General features: G+C 37.5%; 1 protein-coding gene across 1 annotated transcript; it reads left to right on the top strand.

Annotated features, from left to right (window-relative positions):
• Window positions 1–43: 43 nt before the first annotated feature.
• LOC127875295 (monocarboxylate transporter 12-like) lies at window positions 44–27,204 on the top strand. The gene is made up of 7 exons (XM_052420266.1): window positions 44–204; window positions 10,145–10,390; window positions 10,728–10,844; window positions 14,259–14,471; window positions 15,317–15,512; window positions 16,061–16,746; window positions 26,356–27,204. The coding sequence occupies exons 1-7, from the start codon at window positions 201–203 to the stop codon at window positions 26,526–26,528; spliced, it is 1,635 nt and encodes a 544-aa protein (XP_052276226.1). The 5' UTR covers window positions 44–200; the 3' UTR covers window positions 26,529–27,204.
• The last annotated feature ends 606 nt before the right edge of the window (window positions 27,205–27,810 follow it).

Below are 27,810 nucleotides of genomic sequence, written 5' to 3' on the forward strand. Positions count from 1 at the left end.
AATCTGAAAAAAAAACTTTATTAGAAAAGAGTTTGTTGTTGTTGTTGTTGTTGTTGAGGTTGTTGTTGTCGCTTGAACTCTTGACGCTCTTTGACATTGGATTCCTTCCAATGTTCTAGTTCAATTTAAGAAAGCACACGTGCTTCATTACTGCAAATGGATTTGATATGCAGTCGTGTGTAAATAAATTGCTGTAGTTTATGTGTAAGTATATTCTTTCGGTTGACATTCAAAATATTTTGCATGAAACAATGTACATCGATTATGCTAGCCTGCATTTGCAGGGACGGCTCCAGGATTTCTCGTTAGGAGGGGGGGGGGGGGGGGGGGGGGGGGGGGTCGGGATATTGAAAGATTTGCCGGGGTCCAGGAGGGCGAAGCAACCCGCAAGCTTCACGATTTTAGTGATTTTGAAGTCTTTGACAACCACTTCTCGAGCATGTCTGTTGTCACGCGTTATGTACTTTCATCAAAGTACCTTCTTAAAATGCCCAAAAAGAGCATAGTTTAAATAAAATAAATATAAATAAATAAATAAATTTTATTTTGAGTCGGCAAGACATATAACAAATAACATAAGCTGCAAAGCTTTTTAACCGACTAAACAACAAGTGTAAGCAATAAAACATGAGTAAAACAGCTAAAAGAAAGATCAAATACATGTTTTTAAGGGTGAAAGCACAAATTAAGATAATAAATTACATGCAACACTGAAATAAGTTTGACAATATTAAAGCATTAATAAAATTTGAGGCAATTAGAAACTGTGTAGGAGGCTGCTGATCTAGACCTGCTAGTAGGACTAAAAACTGCAATAAGACGAGTGAATAAGAATCTGAATTCAAAAAGAAACACAAAAGTGCGACAGATAAAAAAGTGCTAAGAACGAATATCACCTCGAATCAGATTCGAAATGAACTGATCAGCAGCTTTCTCACAATAAAAACAAAATAAAGCATGAAACAAAATTAAGCATGAAACAAAAAATAATACATACTACATAAGCAAAACAAAGACATCAAAAGCCACTAAACACAAATTAGAAGCTAGCACAAAAATAAAGCATGAAACAAATTAGAAGCAAACTAGAAGCAAGCACAGGCAGACAAAATATAATAATACATAGTACATACGCAAAAACAAAGACATCAAAAGCCACTAAACACAAGTTAGAAGCAAGCACAAGCAATCAGAATAAAAAACTAAATAATACATAAGCAAAACAGAGGCAGCAAAAGCAACTAAACACAGTGTGGCATGCAGCTCCAGAACTTTATGTACCTATGTAACTTTACAGGAAGAACATTTGCATTCTTTGCCAGTCCAGCTCATCATAAAGCTTTTAAATTGGTTAAAATTACTTGCTTTCCTGTGGCTTTCTGGTAAAGCATTCCACAGAACTGGAGCTGCATGCCGGAAGCTGTTTGTACCATACTTAGTAGACTTGACTTGGGGAATCTCAAGAAGATTGGTATACCTGAAGTGATAACGAGATTCACGTTTGATAACAAGGTCATTTAGAACAGGTGGAGACATTTTATTTATAATTTTGAAGGTTTCAAGTGCTATTACTCTGGTTCTTCTAATGTATAGACTAGGTAAGTTTGCTTTTGTGAGTAATTGGTCATATGAGCTGTTGTAATCATCATATACAAAGCGAAGAGCTCTCTCTTGTATTTTTTCAATTTTGTCTGTGTTACTTTTAGAACAGAAATGCTAAGTTAGAGGGCAGAAACTGAAATTTGATAAGATAAATGAATGGAAAATGGTTAGTCTACTAAGACGACAGAGGTTTTTCCCTATTCTTTTCAGGATATTTAGCTGCTGTGCTGCCTTACTGCAAATGCTACTAATGTGGTGATCAAAATTTAGGTTTGAGTCTAAGTTTACTCCTAAAAGTTTAACAACATCGTCACATTTTATATTAGCATTACTTATGTCGAGAGAAAGGTTTTTGGAAGCGGTTCTTTTTCCAATAGCTATAGCTTGAAACTTGTCGGGATTGGCTTGCATACAATTAAAAGTAAACCAGTCTATAAGGATATTGCTTTCTTCTTGTAGAACTTTAACAAGGTCATCAAAATTTGTGGAACAGTAGGAAAGTGTATTATCATCTGCATAATTATAGAGTGTGCCCTTGTGAATAAAATAAAAGATATCATTGATGAAGACATTAAATAGGAGAGGCCCGAGTATGGAGCCCTGAGGTACGCCTTTGATAATATGAGCCCAGGAGCTTACAGAACTACCTATTTTGATTTGTTGTTTCCTATGGGATAGATAAGAAGTTAAAAGATCAATAGAGTTGTTAGATAGACCATAATATTTAAGTTTGCATAGGAGAATATCATGGGGCAGGCAGTCGAACGCTTTTGATAAATCCATCAGAACTGCAGCAACATATTGGTCGGAGTCTAATGCAGATTTCAGATCTTCGACAAGTTTCAAGAGTGTTGTTTGGCATCCATGCCCTTTCCGAAAAGCACATAAAAAGTTATTGAAAATCTTATCAAAGTGTATAGTAAGTTGATTAGCCAGAACCTTTTCGAAAATTTTTGAAGGAGCAGGTAATATGCTTACAGGTCTATAGTTAGACTTGACTAAGGGATCATCTTTCTTATAAATTGGGGTTACCTGTGCTTGCTTTAGTCGATCAGGGAATATACCTGAGTCAATAGAATTGTTTATAAAGTATGTATAGAAAGGGACCAGTGACTGTGAACCTAATTTTAGGAGTTTTATAGATATTTTGTCAATTCCAGTAGCTTTTTTCGCATTAAACTTCCGTAAAATATTTGAAACAGTTGATTGTTCCACATGTGAAAAATTAAATGAATCTGGGGGAATATTTTGCCCTAGTATTTTATTTATACTTGGATGGTTACTTTCATCAAAGGTGAAATCTTTTCCAATGTCTTTTGCGACATTTACATAGAAGTCATTGAAAATAGTTTATACGTAACACGGATGGATATAGCCGGAAGAAATGCTATAAAGAATAACACACTGACAGTTATCAGGCTAGTGATGAATACAGCAGGGAGGGGGACAGCATGAAAACAAAGTCTAATGCATTTTCGCTCGTTTTGGCGTTGGCGCATCCATCTTTGTTGACATAAAGTGCAGCAAAAAAAAATCAATGTGCAAAAAGAGGGATACATCAGAACGGCAAAGTTCGACTTGAAAAAAGTTAAAGCATTTAGCGATTGTCTGTGATTTATTAGTGGGAAATGTTGTGTACGAAGAAGAAGTAAAATGAGTTTAAATAGGTGATTTAGAGCTAATTAAGTGTGAAAAATCAAATAAATTGACTTAACTTTGGCGATTTCAGGGGAGGCGTATGCCCCGTCCGCCCCCCTTGGAACCGCCTATGATTTCATTTGTAATATATATTTCAATGGTTTTAATATCATCCATTCTCATACTTTTGTGTCTTCTCATTGGATTCCTGCTCAATTTAATACGTTTTATTTACTCAACATGAAATTATGTACAGTCAATCTTGTATTAAGAGACCACTCAAGGGAGTAATCAAAAGTGGTCTCTTAATAAAATGGTCTTTAAATAAAAAAGGCCATACTGGAAGAATGCTTACCCTCAATTTTAATCTGTATGAAGGATAATCTCTTTTGTCAACAATGATTTTAACTTTTATAATAAAATGAATATAAACACAATACATAAACAATATTTTACTTATAATGTGTTTTATTTTTTCACTTATTATAAATTATCATTTATTATAAATGAATTGTGTGTACAAATTTATTTGCAAAAACAACATAGACGTGGAAATATTTTTCGCGATTTTTTTTCACCTGACACATTATTTTCCACGTCTTCAAGCACCTCGACTTTACGCTTAAGAATGTTCTGAACTTGAGTTTTACCGACTCCAAACTTATCTGCGATTTTACGTCTAAAAGATGAATTTTCTCGTTCAACGTTAACACTTTTGGTTTTGACATTTTAATTTCTGCATGTACGCTTAAGGAAATCTGACTCGATTATGATACATAATGAGCTGAAAAAATTAAAACACGTCAATTGAAAACAAACAAACAGACCTGATTGGAAAATTCATTAAGTAAATAACAATGTGATTGGCTAACAAATATCTACTAATTAGCATAATTACAAATTGGTAATGTACGGATTTCGACAGATGTTGCCGATTAATAGTTTATTTTCCGCACTTCTCAGGAAATGTTTGTCGCGTAGAGTGCATTGTTTCTACACCTGTTATCTATACTCGATAAAAATCGGCGTTGTCTTTTAACGTTCCACATAGTAAACCATTTAAGCTGTAGACTGTGTGCAATACGTTCCTCTATTATTCAACTCAATAAATTGGTACGCAGTCTACAACAATACCGGTCAGAACCGGTCAACGAGACAAAGCATACTCATAATGGTTGGTGTGAATACAAAGCAGATGTGTAACAGTACATCTTATCAGCTTAAACAGAGACGTTATCTACGTCTCTGGCTTAAATAAACAATTAACAATGATTTGTCCCTGAAAGATCAATAGATTAATCACTTTTACCTCCTAGTGGTCGCTTAATTCAAGATTCCGACATCAAAATACACAAAAATCAGCGGTCGCTGGTCACGTAAGACAAAAGTCGTTTAATACAATATCATTATATAGCGAAAAAGCTCAGAGGGATTTCAAAATGGTCGCATAAGACAAAGGTCGCTTAATACAAGTGGTCGCATCCACAAGATTGACTGTATAAAAATATGTGCCCGATGAAATGTTTAGACGTTTCTAAATTATTACATCATATTAAGTACCTTGCCCTCTTCTGGTTGTATTTTGGTCACGATACTCTAGCATGAAATAAACATCACCTGCTAATGATAAACACAAGTTAGGGTGAATTGAACTTGAAATTCTTCATAAACAGCATTAAATACAATTAACTCTGCAAATAAAATATATTTTTAAATATTTTTTTTTAATGGATTTTAAATGACTTTCCCAACCTTAATACACCTGTATTACCCTCCATCATGGAGATAGAGACCCATCTTTATATAATTTCTCACTCAGATACTGATAAGAATGTAAAACTAGGACATGTTAAGGGTAAGATCTAGAGCAAAAAAGTACTGTGCCCTGTTCCTCTTTGCATTTCCCTCCTGTCCCTCTGGAGGTCAACACAGAAATGTGAAAATCTTTTAATGCAAACATTCAATTGTAAATGTATTTACTACCCTAAAAAACTCAATTAAAATAAAGGATGATATACTAATTGGATTATGCAAATTATGTGAAAATTTTACAACCCTAGTCTGTCTGTCCACCTTGTATGGTTTGTGTACCTATTTCCCTTATCTGATATCATTGTTACTCAATAGTTGAGATGCATCTCTTTATTAGCTCTTCTATTTTTTGAAAAAAAAAAAGAGCTCTCGTCATCACCTTGGCGTCGGCGTCAGCGTCCGGTTAAGTTTTGCGTTTAGGTCCACTTTTCTCATAAAGTATCAATGCTATTGCATTCAAACTTGGTACACTTACTTGCTATCATAAGGGGACTGGGCAGGCAAAGTTAGATAATTCTGGCGTGCATTTTGACAGAATTATGTGCCCTTTTTATACTTAGAAAATTGCTTTCATACTTGCAACACTTACTAACTATCATAAGGGGACTGTGCAGGCATAGTTATGTAACTCTGACTGGCATTATGACAGAATTATGGGCCCTTTATACTTAGAAAATTGAAAATTTGGTTAAGTTTTGTGTTTTGGTCCACTTTACCCCTAAAGTATCATAGATATTGCTTTCATACTTGGAAAACTCGCAAACTATCATAAGGGGACAGTAAAGGACAAGTTGCATAACTCTGGTTGTCATTTTTACGGAATTATGGCCCTTTTTAGACTTAGTAACTTTGAATATATGGTAAAATTTTGTGTTTAGATCCACTTTGCTTCTGAAGTATCAAGGCTATTGCTTTCAAACTGCAAATACTTTCATGCTATCATGAGGGTACTGTACCTGGCAAGTTGAATTTTACCTTGACCTTTTAATGACCTTGACTCTCAAGGTCAAATTATTAAATTTTGCTAAAATTGCCACAACTTCTTTATTTATGATTAGATTTGATTGATACTTTGACAAACAACTCTTACCTGACATACCACTATAGACTCCAACCAAACCATCCCCCACGCCCCCCCCCTACGAATCCCCCCCCCCCCCCCCTCAATTTTTTTTTTAAGATCATCTAATAAATGACCACCACACCCTCACACTATACCCCCCCAGCCCCCCCAAAAAAAAATTTTTGTTTTTTTATTTATTTTTAGTATTTTATTTTTGAAATACTGTCCAACCATCCTACCCAAAAATAACCCCCCCCCCCCAAAAAAAAAATAAATAAAAAAATTTGCATTTTGTTTTGCATTTTTGGAAGATAATGTAATAAATGACCACACCCCCACACTATACACCCTCTCCACTCCACCCCTCCCTCCTTTGTGATTGAAATTGAGATAGGTCCCTTCACCTTTAAAAAGAAAAATAGATGAACGGTCTGCACCTGCAAGGCACTGCTCTTGTTTAAATTTTTAATTAACAATTACCAATATGCATTAAATACTTTATTTTAAATGAAAACAAATGAACATTACAGGGTTTTTTTGCCCGATTTTATAGCCGAAATTCGGCTATGTTCCCAATCCCAAAAAGTATACTTTTTTCCCAAAATGTGGGAAAAAATTCCCAATTTCCAAAAAAAACAACACCAAAAATCAATTTTTTAGAAATAAGTGTCTAATGCGTATTTTATCTCAATTTTAATTCAATTACATCTCACAAAGTATAATATGATTTTGTTCTTTTAATTTGAATGATTATAAAGAGTTATATCAAATTTAGTATTTCCCTAATCAGTGGACTTTTCATGTGGAAAAAAAGGCCTAATGAATTTATTTTCCCAATTTCATGAAAATGCCGATAAAATTCCCAATTCCAAAGCCATGGGCTATCTTCCCAAACAGTGGGGAAAAAAACCTGCATTAGCAAATTACATTATCTGTCAGGTAAATACATGTACATATTGTTGCTTGATTGCTTTAGTGCTCTAACTACCATTTTCATTGTTTTGAGAAAAACTCATGTAAAGGTTTATTACAGCATTCACCCGTTTGTAAAAATGTAGGAGATAGAGCAAAAATGGAATCGAAAAACTTCTTCTGTAAAAAACTGAATCTTAAATCAGATTACGTTATATTAAAGATCTCGTTCACAGGAACACAGCTATATCAAAACTCATTTTTGAAAAAAATGGAGATTTTCACGAAGGTATAATGGTGTACTTTGAGTTGATATGCAAAACACGACTGTTCAGGTTCGATCCTTGAATCTAATTGAGCGTCAACAACAACACAGATATATATGACGTCAAGTAATAATAATAATAACGTGCTAATTTGCGGCAATTGTTAATTAACATTACGTTTAAATCTCATATAATATTCACGACCGAGATAGAGCACTTTAGCAATAAATGGGCGATATAGGTCATAAGTAAACAAAAATAGCTAAGCTATAGTCTGTTATTGATTTTTGTACAGGCAGACCCTCTGCAGATTTATTCTGAGCACAGATTATTTTACATTGACTAGATCATAGTATATTCCATATTCATATTGCTTGTGATGTTAGTTATCCCACGCCATAGGCGGAGGGATATTGTTTTGGCCTTGTCCGTCCTTCCGTCTGTCCGTCCGTCTTTCCGTCCGTCCGGCACTTTTGTGTCCGGAGCCATTTCTTGGAAGTGCTTTGGTGGATTTCATTGAAACTTGGTATGAGTATATATATGGATAAGAGGATGATGCACGCCAAATAGCATTGTAAACCATCGTTTAATAACAGAGTTATGGCCCTTTGTATCTTGAAAAAATGCTTTTTTGTGTCCGGAGCCATATCTTAGAAGTGCTTTGGCGGATTTCATTGAAACTTGGTATGAGTATATGTATCATACATATACTCATACCAAGTTTCAATGAAATCCCCCAAAGCACTTCTAAGATATAAGATCCATACAGTATGGATAAGAGGATGATGCACGCCAAATAGCATTGTACACCATCGGATAATAACGGAGTTATGGCCCTTTGTATCTTGAAAAAATGCTTTTTTGTGTGTGTCCAGAAAACTTTTGTGTCCAGAAGTATATTTGCGGGGGATATCAATTCAACGAATTTGCTTGTTAAAATTATTTTGTGATAGGGCATGATCATAGGACTGTTCCATTTTGGTTATCATATCAAAGTGTCATGAATGTGACCTTTGCTTGTTTTGTAACTATCATAAGGTGATGATGCAATATGGCAAGCAACTGGGGTCTCTTTCTGCTTGGAATCTGAAATATGAATCAGGCCAACAAATATATGTGTTTCCTGTAACAAGTTGAAAAACATATCAGTTATGATTCATGTTAAAAGTGTTGTTGAGATTGTAAGTAGTTTATGTTTAACAGTGTTATGCTTTATGGAGTGTAGTTATATATTTTTATTAACCAGGTTTTCAGAAGGAAAAAACTGGTTATTAGATTGGCGAATGCGGGCGGCTGGCTGGCGGGCTGGCTGGCTGGCTGGCGGGCTGGCGGAACAAGCTTGTCCGGGCCATAACTATGTCGTTCATTGTCAGATTTTAAAATCATTTGGCACATTTCTTCACCATCATTGGACGGTGTGTCGCGCGAAATAATAACGTCGATATCTCCAAGGTCAAGGTCATACTTTGAGTTCAAAGGTCAAAAATGGCCATAAATGAGCTTGTCCTGGCCATAACTATGTCATTCATTGTGAGATTTTAAAATCATTTGGCACATTTGTTCACCATCATGGGACGGTGTGTCGCACGAAAGAATCACGTCAATATCTCCAATGTCAAGGTCGCCACGACTAAAAATAGATTTTTTTTTAAAACAAACTTACAAAGGGGGTTAATTTTGTTTGTTCATTTCAAAAGTTCAGTTTGAGTTTTCTCCCTTTATCAGATTTTTTTTCACAATGAAAACCTGGTTTTGTGACAATTTTGTCCCTTGTTTTAATGTAGGTTTGCCTCAAGGTCCATTGTCCAGGCAATTACATTAAAATACTTCAGTAATAACCTGAAGAATTATAACATGTTTAAATGTAACCGCCTCAAAAGTTGAGACTATATTAAAAACTATTTTTGAAAAAGGTATTGACTTTTATTGACTATGTACATGTACTACACTGGAGTATGCAAATTCTACAATAGCATGCACAACTTTATTTCTTGTTGTGACGTAAAGGTGGTAGTTTCAAATACTAAAACAAAACAAAAAAACTAAGATCCGTAGGGTTGCAGGAAACAAAACTATTTAGATTTACAAATATAAACTGTGATAATACTCTTATACTGATAAATATAAATGTCAGTATGGTTTACTTTATCGCTCCAGCTAGGATTTTTAAAATAGCAAGAGGCTTTTTTGTTGAAGGACACTTAATGGTATGCCGTTGTATTATTCATAAGTTATATATTTCATACTACCAGTACATGCATTTCCATTTAACACACTTTGCCTATATAGAAAATATAATGTGAGTTTTGGATAAAGATCAAGTTTATCATGTGAGGCTTAGAACCATGGTTGCGTAGCTCTATTTGTCCTATTATTTCTCCCTTTTTTCATTAATAATTATCAAATATCGCATTTTTTTACAATTTTGTTCTTCTGTAGTTGACAAAAACTGATTCTCCATTTTTTGGAAAAACAGACTGTGATCTAAAAATAGCGATAGAATAGAGCTGAGCTCAAGTTGATACGATCGTTGTTATACTATGGATTTTCATCTGGTAATATGATAAAATTAATAAAACTAGGCTGACTATGTTAATTGTGATAATCTATTCAAACTACCGGTACTTATACAATTTGCTGTGCAATTAATTATGTGATGGCAGGGATCTGAGGAGCAGGGTGGGGTGGACCTAGTGGCAGCATTCATTAAGGCCTAGCTGGAGCATTGTATACTGGTTACATTCCTCTTAATATTGAATTGAAGTAGTTATTTTAATGGGTATTTATGTACATACCATACATACATAATTAATTTACAGTTAAAAATGTTAGTTTTTGTATTTATTTTCAGTTACAAAAAGAGTGATGTCTACAAAAGAATACACACTTGAAGTAAAAAATGATGGTGGTGCCATATTCCTTGTAGACGATTGTGCAGTTGGCAATGACAAAGAATGCACACACCAAGAAGGAGATGTTGATGAAACAACAGCAGCTGATGCTCCTCCTGTTACCATAGAAGCAGAGACTCTGGTACCTGATGGGGGTTATGGCTGGATGATAGTGCTGGGATCATTTCTAATACATGTCTTGATGGGTGAGTTAAATATAGTAACTTTGCACTGAGTATTTACCAAAGAATAGTTTCTGATGATAGTATTAAATCTGATTTCTGTACAGATTTAAATTTAGTAAAATTGTACTCTAGTCTTTAATTGCCTAAACAGTTAGGTATACTTATGTATATATAAAGTATATGGTACTTAAGATGTCTCTTAAGAAGAATGTGCTGTGGATGATGGCATGAATATTGCAGCAATCTGCATTTATAATATTTTGACACCTCTAAAACCATTGTATGACTTGTCATTTTTTCTCCATTTACACATATAAACTTCGTAAACAGTAAGATAGAAAGAATTTCTTATTTGCAGGTGGCTTTGAGCGTTCCAATGGTGTCCTTTATCTCGAGTTTCTGGATCGATTTGGCCGTTCTGCCACTGAGACAGCCTGGGTCCTGTCGATTTTCTCAACATTACGTTTGGCGTTGGGTAAGCTGATTGCTATTATTGATTCAATGCCCAAACTGGGTGTTAGCAAATATTGTCAATATTACGAATTTACCATTGACGCTAGGTGGTTAATTTTGTATGCATGCACTGACAGCAGAAAAAAGTGTATTAAGAATATTGCAAACATTACAAAGTTTTAAGTCAATTCAGGTGGCTAGATGAAACCATTTTTGAAGTAAAATGTTCTTTATTTTTTGTCATGAGCTCTTGCATCGAGATTTATAACAAACCTTATAATATTGTTTGTTTTTTAACATGTATTTTTTATTGAACAGTTACAAAATTTGAACAAAACCATATCATGGATCTATAATCAAAGTGACACTGAGCACAGCTAGAAGCTTCTTAGTGTGAGCGGATAGAAACATTTTCTTTCTATAAATGGTTAAAGTGTTGTATTTAGTTATCTGAATATAAATCGTGTTTTTCAACCTCTTGGGGATGAGGCCGGGGTCCTGTGGATTTGGAAAAAATCGCATTGTTTTCGATCAAATAGGCAAATTAGTGGTGTTTTGTGTGCTAACAAATACCTAAAATGGACAACCAGAATTTTATTTGTAAACCGTCAATTGAGAATTAAAGTTTGTTTTGGGGGAACATTACTATTTTTTATGAGACTGGGAAGGCAGCCGATTTTCAGCCCCAAATTTGACAAAAACACAGCATGGCATATGACTAATGAAATTTGACAGAGCTTTTAAGGTTTTGGTGAAAATTGTTATGAATTCTGTTTGCACGCAAAAACAACATGTTGCATGCAAGCCAATTAAGAACACACTAAATACAGAGTAAATTCAGTTAGTTCTTTATTCGACCGGTGGCAAGCTTTGCTGAGTCATCTTCATATTTAACCCTTTCCCACCCAGAAGCAAAGTGAAAATGGCTATGTGCAAACAGCATACATGTAATAGCAGAACAGCCTGCGAGTAACTCACTGTCTGTTCAGGTTTTATGCTGTTTATAGTCATCAGTATCTAAGGTTTGGAAATGAAGCCTTTAAAACTTGAATTTAGTAAGTAAGGTTTTTAATTGAATGTAACTTCCTAAAGGACAACACATGCCTCAAAATAAGTATCTAAGTCAGTGGTAAAGGGTTAAATAATATTTAACACTATTTAAAAATTAGACTTATCATAGACATAGACTTAAAAATAAATTGCCAAAATATTGACCATGGTTCAACACCTTGGGTTATTTGGGATGGTGTTCAGATATCTATGCATACATCAAGCATCTGATGTCTACATGAGGAGGTAAGATAAAACAGGCTTGAAAAGACTCAGTGCTCTAAGTTATGTTAGTAAAATTCACTGGTTTACTATATCAAATACGATCATTCTATCTAAACTTGATCTGCCCATTCAGAAATGAACCATTAAGTTAAATTAATGAGACATGTTTCGGAATACTAATTTTACCATAAACCTGTTTGGTAGGTACAGTACAGCCAACGCGGAACAAACGTACCGTATTTCGCGTATCAAATACATATTGGCATTTGTTACTATTTATAGAGATGATGAAATAACGTCTAATCTGGGCGGTTTTTTTTTACCAATGAATACGCGATTTACGCCTGACGTGATGTTCATGTATTTATACAACACAAAATACACCCAAACTTTCCAAACGACGTTCTACATGTCTGCATAATTTTCCCACGCTTTTTATGAAACAAAGGATATTTTAGCACTGTTTATTCGACGCTAGAATTTGCCAAAGGTCGGGTTAGCATTAAAATTCGGAAGTGTGTTTCGGATTACAAATTTAATAATGACAATTTGATAATCGAACGAAACAGTAACAGTTGCGCGTTATTAATTCTACGCTACACATACATGTATGTACATGTAGGTGGATATCTTTTCACTCGATCCGCTGCGTACGTATGCAGCGGATTTACTCTGCGAAAGTACGCGAGGTTAATACAGACTCGGCGTCGTTGCGCGGATCAATGCCGAGTGCCACGGCGATACGCCGCGTGAGCACACAATTCGGCCGCCGCGTACTAATAATCTGGCCGTGGTGAAGCCGCGGATTATGTTTGTGCCGCGTTGGCTGTACTATACAGCAAGCAAAGATCTTTTTCTGCCTTGTTACATCCAACTTGAACATACATTTCTTTTTCTGATACTAGGGAGTGACATTAGTACTATTGCAAACATAAGTCATGTCATAATAATAAGAATAACTCAATATAAAATTAAACCATCAGTTTTTACTGTTTTCTTACAATTAAAGTACTACTCAACTTCTATTTTGAAAACAAGCTGTCATTTTGTTAGTCCAAACTTTATTAAACTAGATGATAACAATGTTCTAATACTATCTTCGCTCAGAGTAATTTTGGGTTACATGGGGTAAAGCAAATAGATCAGAAGATTCATTAACCCTTTTCATGCTGGGAAATTTGTCGTCTGCTAAAATGTCGTCTGCTGAATTTCTAAAATTAGCATTTTCTTTGATTTTTTTCAAAGAATACTATCAGAATAGCAAACAGTTTGGATCCTGATGAGACGCCACGTTCTGTGGCGTCTCATCTGGATCCAAACTGTTTGCAAAGGCCTTCAAAATCCGGTTCCAGCGCTCAAAGAGTTAATTACCCATTATAACTTTTCACATGACCTGACCTTTATCGTAAGGCTAGGTTTATATCCATTCAGGGGCAGCTACCCCCTTTTCTAATTGCGGTCCTCTCCCATACTTCATGGGCGGCGGGGTTCCCGTTCCGGTCCCCTTTGCGGCGTCTTTACCACCCATTATGCCTTTTTGGAAAGAATCTGTTCTATTTTTATCTTTTTTATAGCATTTTATAATAAATGCCTGTTTTCAATCACCAATATTGTGTTTGTTCATTCCTTCAAGACCTTTTCATTATCACCGAGGACAATACATAAATAGTCAAGTGTGTTGCATTTTAGAATTGTTTTAACGTAAGATGACTTGTGTGGATTTTTACCCCATACTGAAAAACATGTTGTTACATGTTGTTTTGAACAGTTTCGTTTGTCTTAATTTTAGGTTAAATTGAGTGTGTGGCTATCCATGAAAACTTGGGATATACAGAAGATAATTGTGTTTAAAAAACATGTTTTTTGCACAATATATATGTTACATCAAATATTAATGAAAATGTGTCAATGATTTATAATTATACTCATGGTTTGACAACGTTTGACAACTCAAACATTTGGAAAATCTTCGTGTTAAGAAGGAACATCTATTCACTATTTTATCAGTTGTTTAAGTAGTTTGTTTGCCTAATGTTTAAGTTTACTGTTGTTGGCATCGTAAAATTGGGGGTACAATCTGTATGCTATGGATTTCAATTTGATCCCATGTGAAAATGAAAATGATTTACACTCTTTGAAATTAAGTATATCTGTTTTTCAGGTCCCCTGGCCAGCACGCTGTGTAATAAATACTCCTGCCGTTTTGTTGTTATGCTCGGCTCTATCATATGCAGCATTGGTATACTGTTGTCAGCTTTCATGCGTGACCTTCGCCCTCTGTACATCACGTATGGAATACTCGGTGGTGTGGGACGCTCATTTACTTACACACCAAGTCTGATTATCGTTGGGTACTATTTTAACAAGCGTAGAGGTAGATTTGTTTATTTTACCTTTCTTTATCATGGTTAATTTCTAGTGCCTTTCATTTTTTATGACTTTACCCCGGTAGAGAAATATTTAGAATAAGGTGGAAAGTAGGTATAATGGTAACTACTATATATATATAACTAGTGTTATTAATTGGTGAAATTACTTAGGTAGAAGATGGTGACTAAAAGTTAAGTATTGTAAAATTTCATTCAATTTTCTTAAAAATTAACCTTAAATAGTTTATTTGGAGTACAACATTGCTAAATTTACATATATTATAAGAAAGAACCATCTGAAGCTATAGGTCAAACTTGCATGCCAAATAATTGATAACCAAAAGTTTGTCTAGCATCTGTGGAATTTTAAATATATTTGCAGCAATCGGGAGACACATTCTAAGAACAGGGTTACTAGGCAATATGGTCAGTTATATGGAATCAATTTTGAGCATAACAGCTTAGATTGATTTCCCACAAAAAACTTCACATAAAGTAGGTTATGATATGCCATGCTCAAACAATGTTTATGTTTCAAAAGTGCAGGTCAAAATTCAAGGTCAAATATAAAAAACAATAAGAAGCACTTTTGCCGGATCCGTGCTTTATTATGGGTGGCTTACTTCAGATTTGTTGAACATGACCCTGGGGTTTGTTAGTAAAAAACATGTTACTAAATCAGTTTTTAGTGTCAACTTTGTTTTTAAACATTAGTTGAAAATAATAAAAATATACTGTGTTTTTATTTTGTCCTAATAAATCTGCCAAAACAGCCTTATTTACGATCAATCTTTGTGACAAGGACACTCTTGTTCATTATCAGAACTTAAGTTATATTTTTGCATTTTAGGATTGGCCGTTGGATTGGCCACAGCTGGTGTTGGTGTCGGTAACTTTGTTTTTCCGCCCGTGATCGAGCAGATGTTCGAATACTATAGTTTTCAGGGCACGTTCCTCATACTCGCAGCTATCACCTGCAATTTCTTTGTATGTGGTGCGATGTTCCGATCCCTTGAACTTCATCGACAGATTATGAAAAATGATAGGTAATATTTAAACCAGGAAATTAGTTTTCATGTTTGCTTTAATAATTACAATGGCAAAAATAATGTGTAAACTCCGTATTGTGTCGCTTATGTGTTCAGCTCTTATCTTTATTATGCATGTTTTTTTATATTTAAGTACAATTCGTGTCTGGATTTAAGAAACTTTCCAGTAGAAGTTTTCAAAGGTAAATCTCTTAGGTTAAAACTAAAAACATTGTACGTAATCATTTTTAGCTCGACTGTTTTCGGAGAAAACCCGAGGTATTGTCATAGCAAGCTCATCTTTGTCGTGTCGTCCGCTGGCGTCGTGCTAAAACCTTGACATTTTGCTCTAAAATCAAAGTGCTTCCACCTACAACTTTAAAACTTTATATGTAGATGCACCTTGATGAGCTCTACACGCCACACCCATTTTTGGGTCTCTAGGTCAAAGGTCAAGGTCACTGTGACCTCTAAAAAAAAAAAATTAAAAAAATTCTGACAAGCTTTCGCAGCCGAGCGTGGCACCCGTTATGCGGTGCTCTTGTTTATAATTTGTTATCTTTCAGGATAGCAAAAGAGAGGCAGGAGTTTCAACAGAATGGTGAAGTTGTCAGCAGTGTGTTGCTAAAAAAGAAAACGAGCATATCTTCAAGTGAAAACAAACTAAGTTCTAATATCAAACCCGAAAATAGAACATCATCATTTATTCAGAGAAAATTTTCTCAAGTAAAACTTGCCTTAAAAGGAAATCAAACCCAAACAGGAGCAAAGAAGCCTCTGTTGGAGTTGTCTTTGTTTCGAAACTTTGGTTTCACTGCACTTTGCTTGCAGTTATTTCTTTATACTTTAGCATTTAACTTGACTTTTGTCTTTTTACCGGCTTTGGCCAGAGAAAAGGGAATTTCTAAGATCGACGGTGCTTTACTTTTGTCAATTTTAGGAATATTTGATGCAATTGCAAGAGTTGTCATGTCAACAGTATTAGATCTCAGACATGTAAAACCCTATCGTCTAATCATCTACAATGCTGTGATGTTTCTGAATGCTATAATAGCAATACTATTGCCTTCAATGACAAAGTTTTGGCACTTTGCCATCACATGTTCATTGTTTGGGATTCTGTCAGGAACCTACATATCCCAGAAATCGGTGGTTGTTTTGGACATTCTAGGCGTGGACTCCCTTGCAAGCTCAGTAGGATTGCTACTGTTATTCCAGGGCCTTAGTGCGTTGATTGGACCAACTGTTGGCGGTAAGTGGTCTATTGCCAAGTTAAAGACAACATTTTTGATGAATCACATATTTTTGTTGCACTTTAAAAATTTACCTGTCTTCATCCATCAGTTTTTAGCTCAACTGTGCACAAGTTGTCATGTTGAGCTTTTGTGGTGGCTTTTTGTTTGGCGTTTGTTGTGCGTCTTCAAAATTTACCTTGGGGCACACTTAAAGCCAAATATATTGTCCAATCTTCATGAAACGTGGTCAGAATATTTGTCCCCATAACATCTGTTCAGATTTCAAACTGTTTAACATGAGGTAAAAAAAACTTGTTTTCTTTATCAAATTAATGAAGAAGCTTGTTTAAACTCAAGAAGTCACACTTATAGTCCAATCTTCACAACGTGTTGTTAGAGCATTTTTAGCTCACTTGAGCACAACGTGCTCATGGTGAGCTTTTGTGATCGCCTTTTGTCCGTTGTCCGCCGTGCGTTGTCCGTTGTGCGACGTCAACATTTGCCTTGTTAACACTCTAGAGGCCACATTTATTTTCCGATCTTCATGAAACTTGGTCAGATGATTTGTCCCACTGATATCTTGGATGAGTTCGAAAATGGTTACGTTTGCTTGAAAAACATGACTGCCAAGGGGCGGGGCATTTTTCCTTACATGGCTATATATGGCTACAATCTTGTTAACACTCTAGAGGCCACATTTATTGTCCAATCTTAATGAAACTTGGTCAGAAGATTCATCCCTATAATATCTTGGACGAGTTTGAAAATGATGCCGGTTGGTTGAAAAACATGGCCGCCAGGGGGCGGGGCATTTTTTCTTATATCGCTATAGTAAAACCTTGTTAACACTCTAGAGACCACATTTATTTTCCGATTTTCATGAAACTTGGTCAGAAGATTTGTCCCAATAATATCTTGTTATCTCAGGTGAGCGACTTTGAGCCTTTCAGGCCCTCTTGTTTTAATATCATAAATACGTTACCTGTTATCTCTAGCTTACCCCTTTCCAAGGGAGTTATTTCATCCGGAAAATATTCAAGCGCTGGGAATCGTCCACCTCTATAAGAATCCAAATCAGGTTAAACATAGTACAATGCAACCTAACAGGAAATCAAGAACCACAACTCATCTTTCCTTTCCGGATAAAACCATGTGCACGCCTATTTTAGGCTCAGGACTTATGTGTTCTTTTCACTGTGTTTTTGTCGGAGTTTAAAAGGATAAAGTTTATTTATCTTTTATTTGTATCATTCGGTTTATATTGCTATACTTTTTGTTGCAGTAATTGTCATATTTCTGCTTTTGCTGGGTTTCTTTGTTTGCATCGTCGCTCATGTACATGACGTCATGAGCACGTGAACCACGAGGAATTCGTGCCTATTCCCCAATAAGTAATTGAGGTCAATTGGACAGCGTTCTTTGTGTTTACATTTTGTGGTTTAACTTTTTATTTGAATTTATAATCATTAATTTGTCTTTTGTAGGTTCTTTCTGTTTCTTTTATTTCAGAATGAACTTACAGGATAGAGGTTCTTGTGGTCATATCAAAGCAAGGTGGGATTCCCACGATACTTGCTTTGCATGTACCGGTTGCACATTTAATAACAAATGTGCGGTTTGCGATTTGTGGGCTTACGACGTATGGACAAAAGCAGGTCGACGGAGGACGTCGATCAGCCGCAAACGCAACGAACCTCCATCCGACGTTGATTACCCGGTGACTCCACTGGTCAAGGATGACAAGCGGTTTTGTCAGTCACTGGGTACCGGGCAAGATGGTGTTGTTGTCAGTCGATCGTCATCAGATCTTATGACTCACACCATGCATACCGGCGACATTGATCATTGAACGACTGGATCAATGTCAGACCACATGGCAGCCGCCATTCTACGGTCTTTGTCCGGTGACGTAACCGGTCATAATATGACCGGCCGGTCACCGGTCCGGTCCGGTCACCGGTCATGTCACCGGTCCGGTCCGGTCATGTCGCCGGTCCGGTCCGGTCACCGGTCCGGTCCGGTCACCGGTCCGGTCCGGTTATTGATCACCGGTCCGGTCCGGTCCGGTCACTGGTCAACAGTCATCAGTTAGGCCTGCCACCGATAACACCAATCGCCGGTCAAGAAGAACTCGGTCTTCATCATCGGCGTATTCTTCTACATCCGTTTCGTCGTCGAATACATCGTCTTCATCAAGGAGTTGACATCGGACACGCTCTTCTTTGTCGAGCAGTTATCATCGTCGCGGCGCTCATAAGCGATCACGTCGTCACTCACGGAGACGGTATTCCAAAAAATCTCGATCTCATCGCAGCCGATCCACATCTCGACAGCGCAGCCGATCCAGATCTCGACATTGCAGGAAACGAGGACGTCGGCAACGTTCACGTAGACAGCATCGGACTTACCATTTGTATAGTCGTTCACCATCGTATTCCGTTATGGAATCGCATGTTTCCATGCCAAATGTGTCGGTTCCAACGTTGACTGCCACACGTATTGCATCTTCAGGAGCTCATCTCACTACTACGGCGTCAGTGTCAACACCACGGGTATCATCTACCGTATCTAGTCGTGTACCCCCTACAGCTACCCTGTCGAATCCTGATACACTATGGATACAGAATTCGGCGGGACATTTTGTACCGGTCAATGCTGATAATTTACCATCTTCCGGTTTACATTATCAGTTTACTGACGTCGGGGATGATCATTCGCTGTTACCAGACAATTACAATCCGGTACAAGATATTCTCACTTCTGTTCCTGCTGATTCTATACAAACCGCTGGTGTTGTAGAGAGTGAGGCTGATTCAGATGCAGAATCTAATTTTGAGACGGATCAATATTTAGCTCCGATTGGTCAGATCTATGAACTGATGTTTCGTACTCTTGGTGAAGATTACTGTCCAAGACCTGCTGAACTGTCTTCAAATGCGACGATTTCTGTGACAGAACAACTTTTTCGTACATTTGATCCCAACAGGGTTATTAAGTTGACGGCTCGTCCTGACCCGCGACTTCCCATTGGTTCTACTGTTCTATCTGTTCTTCAATCATTGGAATCAGCTAATAAGACTATTCCAAAACGAGGAGAAACATGGAAAATTCCTAAGGAACTAGCTGATCCAAAACACCAGGAAGGTAGTAAAAGTTACAAACCTCCTGTACCACATGCAACATCTGGGTTGGATTTTTCAAAACTTCCGGTTCCAGATCCGGACATTAGCAAGCTATCTCTTGTAATGCCAAGTGGTTCCAATTCAGTTTCTGTTCCGTTTTCAATGTTGGAAACTTGGGAAATGAGGGAACGTAGATCATTAGGTTTGACTAACCAAATTGACTTTATGCTAGCGACAATTTTACAAATGGTGTGTGATTGGTCGGAATCTGTTCCGGAGGAACTCCGTGATTTGTTAATTCATCTCTCACGGACCACACTGGCCTTATCTCACACTTCTGCTTCTTCAATGTCCGAGATGCTAAGGATTCGTAGAGATCTTATCCTTACTTCTTTACCTAAAGATTTCCTGTTGGAACCTGGTATGAACTCGCTCAGAACAGCTCCTCTCACATCAGGGTTCCTTTTTGGTGGAAGGATACAAGAAGCAATCACAGCTGACAAGGATGACCAACTTCATGCTTCTTTAGCTAGAAACAACTCTGGACAACGCCAAGGGGTCTTTAAGCATCCTGCTTCTAGGCCACCAGCAGTTCCAGCATTCAAGACGGCTAAGAGAAATAACCTTTTCTCTAAAAAGCCTTCTTTTAATCCACGGTCAGGTCCTAATAGGCAGTCTTCCTATAACAGACCTTCTTTGTCACACAATATAATATAAAGAAGTGAAACTCCAGCTGCTGGAGCAGTATTGAATTTTCATTAAAAACAATTAGTTGGTCCTTTATTTAAGGCAAGTGACCGATTGCCCAAACAGTACAAAACAGCACAATACAGCACAATACAAACCAACATAAACACAAAATATGAATAAAGCTGGGGTCACCGCCTTGGAACGGTCAATGCAAAGCATTGGGGGTTTAAACCTGGTTATAGAGCGCTCAACCTCACACTTGGCCCAGCAATATTCATAATACATTCAAGTGTAAATAAAATTTAACGTCATAGCATTGTAACTCAAATTAAACAATAATAAAAGGGAATTAAAACGCATTCAATTTAATTACTTTTTAATTACTCAATTGCATTGAAGATACAAGAGTAACAGAATTACAACTTTTTGACAAGTCTTCTAATAAAGATTCTGGGAAAAAGGGCAAACCCAAGCCGGGACAGAGAAATTTCAAACCTTCTACCGGCAGGGGCGCACCTCCTGCTTATCAGCCCTAGGTCCCTTCCCTTTCTACCGCCACAACCTCCGATGCCGGAAATACCAGTCGGGGCCAGACTTTTCCACTTCTCAAATCGATGGCTTCAAATTACTTCAGACGCATGGGTTCATTCTCTTGTGACAAAAGGCCTGACTTTTCAATTCGAAAAAAGGCCTCCACTTTCTCGCGTACCTATAGAGCTGGTATCTCGGCATCCACATATTCCAGAGTCCATTCTCGGGCTCTTGGAAAAACAGGCGGTAGAAAGGGTTCAAGATCCTTATTCTCCAGGATTTTACAGTCGTCTTTTTCTTGTTCAAAAGAAAAATGGTTCCTGGAGACCAGTAATAGATTTAAAAGTTTTCAACATGTATCTCCTCAAACCAACTTTCAAAATGGAGACTCCTTCTTTCATACGGGAATCCATCAAACCCCTGCACTGGGGGGTGTCTTTGGATCTGGAAGATGCTTACTTCCATGTTCCTATACATTCCAACTACCGGAAGTACTTGCGATTCGCCTTTCAAGGCCAAGTCTACCAGTTCTGATCTATGCCATTCGGGTTGGCGACAGCCCCACGAGTTTTTACCAAACTAATGTCGGCAGTCGGATCACACCTCAGAGTTCACGGGATTATTCTTCTTCAGTATTTCGACGACTGGCTCTTACACCAGCTCGATCGTCAATTGCTTCTGTACAACCTAGAATTCTCTTGGAAGGAACTCCTCTCGTTAGGGCTCCTTCTCAATGTAGACAAATCAGACCTCATTCCTTCACAGGACTTTACGTTTGTGGGAATGAATTTCTTGACCCACATCAATCGGGTCAGAGTGTCTATTCAACGTATATCAGACCTTCTGATGAAGGTCAACTGGGTTTTGTCCCAATCTCATATAACAGCTCAAGAATTCCTCTCTCTCAACGGTATCCTGAGCTCAGTAGCAGACTTTGTGCAGTTGGGACGTCTCTTCCTACGTCCTCTTCAGCACTATCTCTCAGCTTGTTGGAAATGGTCTCCAGGCAATCTATTAACACAGATTCCAATCCTTCCCTCTTTAAGGTCTCATCTTCAGTGGTGGCTAGACGAGGAGACTCTGTTGGCAGGAGTACCCCTTCTTCCTCCGCAACCGTCATTATATCTAATAACGGATGCGAGCAAGGAAGGGTGGGGTGCTCACCTGGAACCTCTCAGTCTGATAATTTCAGGGTTGTGGTCTCATCAGGAATCTCACCTACATATCAACAATCTAGAAATGCGAGCAGTATTTCTAGCTGTATCTCATTTCCAATCACATCTTCGAGACTCTTGTGTGATGGTGTCAACAGACAACACATCTGTGGTGGCTTACATCCAGGCACAGGGGGGAACACATTCTCAATCCCTGTATCTGGAAACCAGAAAATTACTTGTTCTTTGCAAAACACTCAACATTCATCTGCTGGCAAAATATATACCAGGTCGCCTCAACGCCCTGGCGGATGGTTTGTCTCGCAAACACCAGTTACTTCCATCGGAGTGGACACTTCACCAAGAAGTGACCAACCAGATCTTTTTCAAGTTCGGTTATCCCCTGGTCGATCTATTTGCAACCAGACACAATCACAGACTTCCTCTGTATGTGAGTCCAGTTTACGATCCAGCAGCGTGGGCAATCGACGCGCTTTCGTTCGCGTGGGACCAACTGGACGCTTACGCCTATCCCCCACCCATTCTAATTCCCCAAATATTGGGGAAAATCAGGGTGAGCTCTTGCAGGATACTCCTGATTGCCCCTTGGTGGCCCAGAAGATCTTGGTTCAACGATCTTCTCAGTCTCCTGTACGATTATCCCAGGAATCTTCCTCACAGGTCAGATCTTCTGTCTCAAAGCGGCAGACTACATGCAGACCCAAAAATGTTCCACTTACACGTCTGGCTGTTATCAGGCAATCTTTGCAGAAGAAATGTTTTTCTGTCAGGGCTTCAACCCTCGTTGCTTCGGCAAGGAGAAAATCCACCAGAGCAGTCTATGATGCTCGTTGGAAACTCTTCTCCAATTGGTGTTTTCGAGGGAAAATTAATCCCCTCAATCCCTCTGCTAGACGAATAGCGGATTTTCTCATTTATCTTTTTGATGATAAGAAACTTTCTCTTAGTTCCATCAAAGGATACAGATCTATGATTTCGCATACATTGGCTTTCATTAAGTCTTCACAAGTCTGTGCTGATCCAGCTATTTCAGAACTTGTTCGAGCTATGGAACTTAGTCGTCCTGTATCTCGTACACTTGCTCCTAAATGGGATTTAGCTTGTGTGCTAGGTTCGCTTATTAAGGCTCCCTATGAACCTCTTGATCAGGCTTCATTACAATTCCTAACATGGAAGACCGTTTTCCTTCTTACTATGCTTTCAGCCAAACGGAGAAGTGAAATTCATGCTCTTTCTATCGAGGATAGTCATCTTCGTTTTGACTCTTCTGATGGATCCGTTACATTGTTATGTTAGTCAGGATTCCTTGCTAAAAATCAACTCCCCTCTATGGCTTCCAAACCCTTCAAAGTTCCAAGTCTATCTAGAACTTGTGGACATGAAGATGATGATAGACTCCTTTGCCCGGTCAGGGCTTTGAAGTTCTACCTTAAAAAGGTTAAGTCTATTCGAGGTTCTCGCAAGAGACTTTTCATTCCATTAAAAGGGGGGGGGGCAATGTGTCTGCGGCTTCTATTTCTCGTTGGATAGCCTCGACTATAAGGAAAGCTTATTCTTCTCTTTCATCGAGGGATTTATCCCTGTTTAAGATAAGACCGCATGAATTAAGAGCTCTTTCGGCTTCGTGGGCTTATATTAATCAGACCCCACTATCTGAAGTGCTTCAAGCTGCTTTCTGGAGGAATCCGACCACCTTCTCCTCTTTTTATCTTCGTTCTCTTGAGTGCCAACAAGACAATTTGTATAAGTTGGGTCCTCTTGTAGTGGCTCAAACTGTAGTTTCTTCTATGGCGTAAGTACACTGGTGCCATCCGAGAATTAAGTACTATACTGTACTAACAAAGATTATAAGAGGACGTGATTCTACTATCTCTGGCTGTAAACCCTCTATATGGGTTCTGCTGTGATGGGAAAAAATATGCGAACCTTCCCGCCGCAGCTGCAAAATCAGCTAGAGATAACAGATAACGAATTTATGATATTAAAACAAATTTTCTTAAAGTAAAATTCATTTTAATTATTAAATACTTACCTGTTATCGGTAAGTCCCACCTCCCACCCCGCTCATCGCCTTTTTATGTTTGCGTAAAGGAAAGATGAGTTGTGGTTCTTGATTTCCTGTTAGGTTGCATTGTACTATGTTTAACCTGATTTGGATTCTTATAGAGGTGGACGATTCCCAGCGCTTGAATATTTTCCGGATGAAATAACTCCCTTGGAAAGGGGTAAGCTAGAGATAACAGGTAAGTATTTTATAATTAAAATGAATTTTACTTTAAGAAAATTTGTTTTAAAAACATCTCAGCTGAATTCGAAAGTGGTTTTGTCCCTATTGTTAACTTTCTAAAAGTCAATGTGTAAGTTGAAGCTCTATGATTTTTGTTCTGAACATTTGTTCTTAGGATATCTTAACTGAGTTCAACAATGGTTCTGGTTGGATAAAAATCATGGCAACAAGGGGGATTTCCGTGTAGCTTAAACCTTGTAAACGCTATATTGAAAAACATGGCTGCCGGGGGGGGGGTCAGTTTTCCATAATGGCATCTAAAGGTAAAATGTATATTCCATGAATTATTTTCAGAAACTTTGTTCTTTTGATTTGTCAGTTGAGTTATAAAATGATTCCGGTTTTTCGAAAAAACAGAGTCACCAGGTGGTGGGGCAGTTTTCCTTATATGGCTATGGCGAGACCTTGTTAACCCTCAAGAAGTCACAATTTTAGTCCAATCGTTATAAAACTCGGTCAGAACATTTGTTGTTATGACTACTCGGCCGTCTTTGAAAACGGTCCGGTTCATTGAAAAACACGGCCACGAGGGTGCAGGCAGTTTTCCTTCTATAGCTATAGTGAAACCTTGTTAATGTTCTAGAAGTCACATTTTTAGTCCACTAGTCATGAAACTTGGTTAGAACATTTGTTTAAATAATATTTCAGCTGAGTTCCAAAATGGTTGTGGACTGTTGAAAAAACATGGCCGCAAGGGGCAGATCAATTTTCATTATATATGTCTGTAGTGAAACCTTTTACAACATTCATGTGGTACATAATTGACCATAAAATATGTGTATCCCATTACCATCTCATTTGCATATAATCATGTGTACTTTACAGACATTTGAGTTTTGTGTTTGCTTTAAATCATTCAAATTAAACAGATACTATGATTAAGTAAATTTTTGTGATTATCTCTCCTCTAGGCATATTCTTGGACACATAAGAGCCATATTTATGCCCCCCTTCGAAGAAGATGGGGTATATTGTTTTGCACAGGTCGGTCGGTCCGTGGGTCCGTCCACTGAATGGTTTCCGGATGATAACTCAAGAACGCTTATGCCTAGGATCATGAAACTTCATAGGTACATTGATCATGACTCGCAGATGGCCCCTTTTGATTTTCAGGTCACTAGGTCAAAGGTCAAGGTCACGGTGACTAGAACCAGTAAAATGGTTTCCGGATGATAACTCAAGAACGCTTACGCCTAGGATCATGAAACTTCATAGGTACATTGATCATGACTCGCAGATGATCCCTATTAATTTTCAGGTCACTAGGTCAAAGGTCAAGGTCACGGTGACTCGAACCAGTAAAATGGTTTCCGGATGATAACTCAAGAACGCTTACGCCTAGTATCATGGAACTTCATAGGTACATTGATCATGACTCGCAGATGACACCTATTGATTTTCAAGTCACTAGGTCAACGGTCAAGGTCATGGTGACTCGAACCAGTAAAATGGTTTCCGGATGATAACTCAAGAACGCTTACACCTAGGATCATAAAACTTCATAGGTACATTATTCATGACTCACAGATGACCCTTATTGATTTTCAGGTCACTAGGTCAAAGGTCACGGTGACTCGACACAGTAAAATGTTTTCCGGATGATAACTCAAGAAAGCTTATGCCTAGGATAATGAAACTTCATAGGTACATTGATCATGACTGGCAGATGACCCCTATTGATTTTCAGGTCACTAGGTCAAAGGTCAAGATCACAGTGACAAAAACGTATTCACACAATGGCTGCCACTACAACTGACAGCCCATATGGGGGGCATGCATGTTTTACAAACAGCCCTTGTTTATGTTTGGTTTCTTTTCCAGGTATGCTCAAGGACTTACTTGGCAGCTATGACATGGCGTTTTACTTCGGCTCCATAGGCATCATTCTTGGGGGGTTTATGATGATGATGGGAAACATATGGATATATCGACAGAAAAGACATGCAAGGAAAGGAAAAAAAGTTGCCAAAAATTCTAAAAATGGACATGCATAACTTTTAGCTCACATTATCATGACTTGAGTTTGAAACTGGGTCATTTTTGGTCAAACACAAATCACTGAATCAAAAGGAAGAAAAAACAGTGAACTCCTACTAAAGTTTTGTGGCCAATCATTACAAAACTTGCTAAGAACATTATTAGCTCACCTCGTGAGCTATATGTCTATTCGTCTGTGTGCAACCTTTGCTCGTGTGTTTGTGTTTGTCCATTAACGTTTTTTTCAAACGACATCTCTTCCTGAAGCGCTGCCGAAAATCTTCAAAAGTCTTCTTGTATGGTTGCAAATCCTTTGTTTTTCTTATGTTACATACTGTGTAATAAAGAGATCCTCTTAACTTTCAAATCATATTCTGGGGTCATAGTGGCTTCAGCAGTTTATACACTTAAAACGTTTTATAGTTTGAAACCACACAGTGCATGGCTTTAATTGTTGGTATGTAATGGTATCATCATCTAGAGGTCCTTTACAAACTTCTTTCAAATTATGTCGCTTGGGTCTAAGCTGATCATGCACCAAGGGACACATATGTAATGGGCATAAAGCAAACTTATTTTGATAATCGTATCCACAACAATCACAATAGTTTTGATATATAGTATGTAACATCAGAAAGTGGACCTCTACAAAGATTGTTTAAAGTCTGTGCCTGGGATTAAAAGTAGCCACGCCCTAGTTGTCACATTTTTATGTCACCCACCACTATAGTGGGGGGGTTATTGTTTTTGCCCTGTCTGTTGGTTTGTTTGTGTGTTTGCGTCAAACTTAAACATTTGCCATAACTTTTGCAATATTGAAGATAGCAACTTCGTATTTGGCAGGCATATGTATCTCATGGGGCTGCACATTTTGAGTGGTGAAAGGTCAAAGTCAAGGTCATCCTTCAAGGTCAAAGATATGGGTCAAAATCGCTTATTTATTATGTGAAGTTGGAATATAACATATTTTCAACAATAATAATGTGCTTTTTTTCCTACTGTGTTTATTTATTTGACAAAATTATAAGTAAAATAGATACTTGCATATACAAATTCATTTCATGCTCTGAATGTATTTTTGTTAAATTCTGTGTATACTTTTTGTATTATTAGTTCTTTTCTAATGTTTAACAGTGATGGTATTTTTTTTATTTTCATTGTATGTTTAAACTGTGTGCAGGCACACAACCACAGGGTTTCAATTTTTTAGGATTTAAGAAAATATCAAATTAAACACCCAGTGAAATCAATTAAAATGATACAATTATATATGCAATAGTGTCTATTTTACTTATATTT

The sequence above is a fragment of the Dreissena polymorpha genome, chromosome 3 (assembly GCF_020536995.1).
Source record: "Dreissena polymorpha isolate Duluth1 chromosome 3, UMN_Dpol_1.0, whole genome shotgun sequence".
Lineage (NCBI taxonomy): Eukaryota > Metazoa > Mollusca > Bivalvia > Myida > Dreissenidae > Dreissena > Dreissena polymorpha.

Coding starts and splice junctions, on each gene's coding strand:
- LOC127875295 (XM_052420266.1), top strand. Junction 10,845..14,258: donor AACATTACGTTTGGCGTTGG/GTAAGCTGATTG, acceptor TCTGTTTTTCAG/GTCCCCTGGCCAGCACGCTG. Junction 15,513..16,060: donor CAGATTATGAAAAATGATAG/GTAATATTTAAA, acceptor GTTATCTTTCAG/GATAGCAAAAGAGAGGCAGG.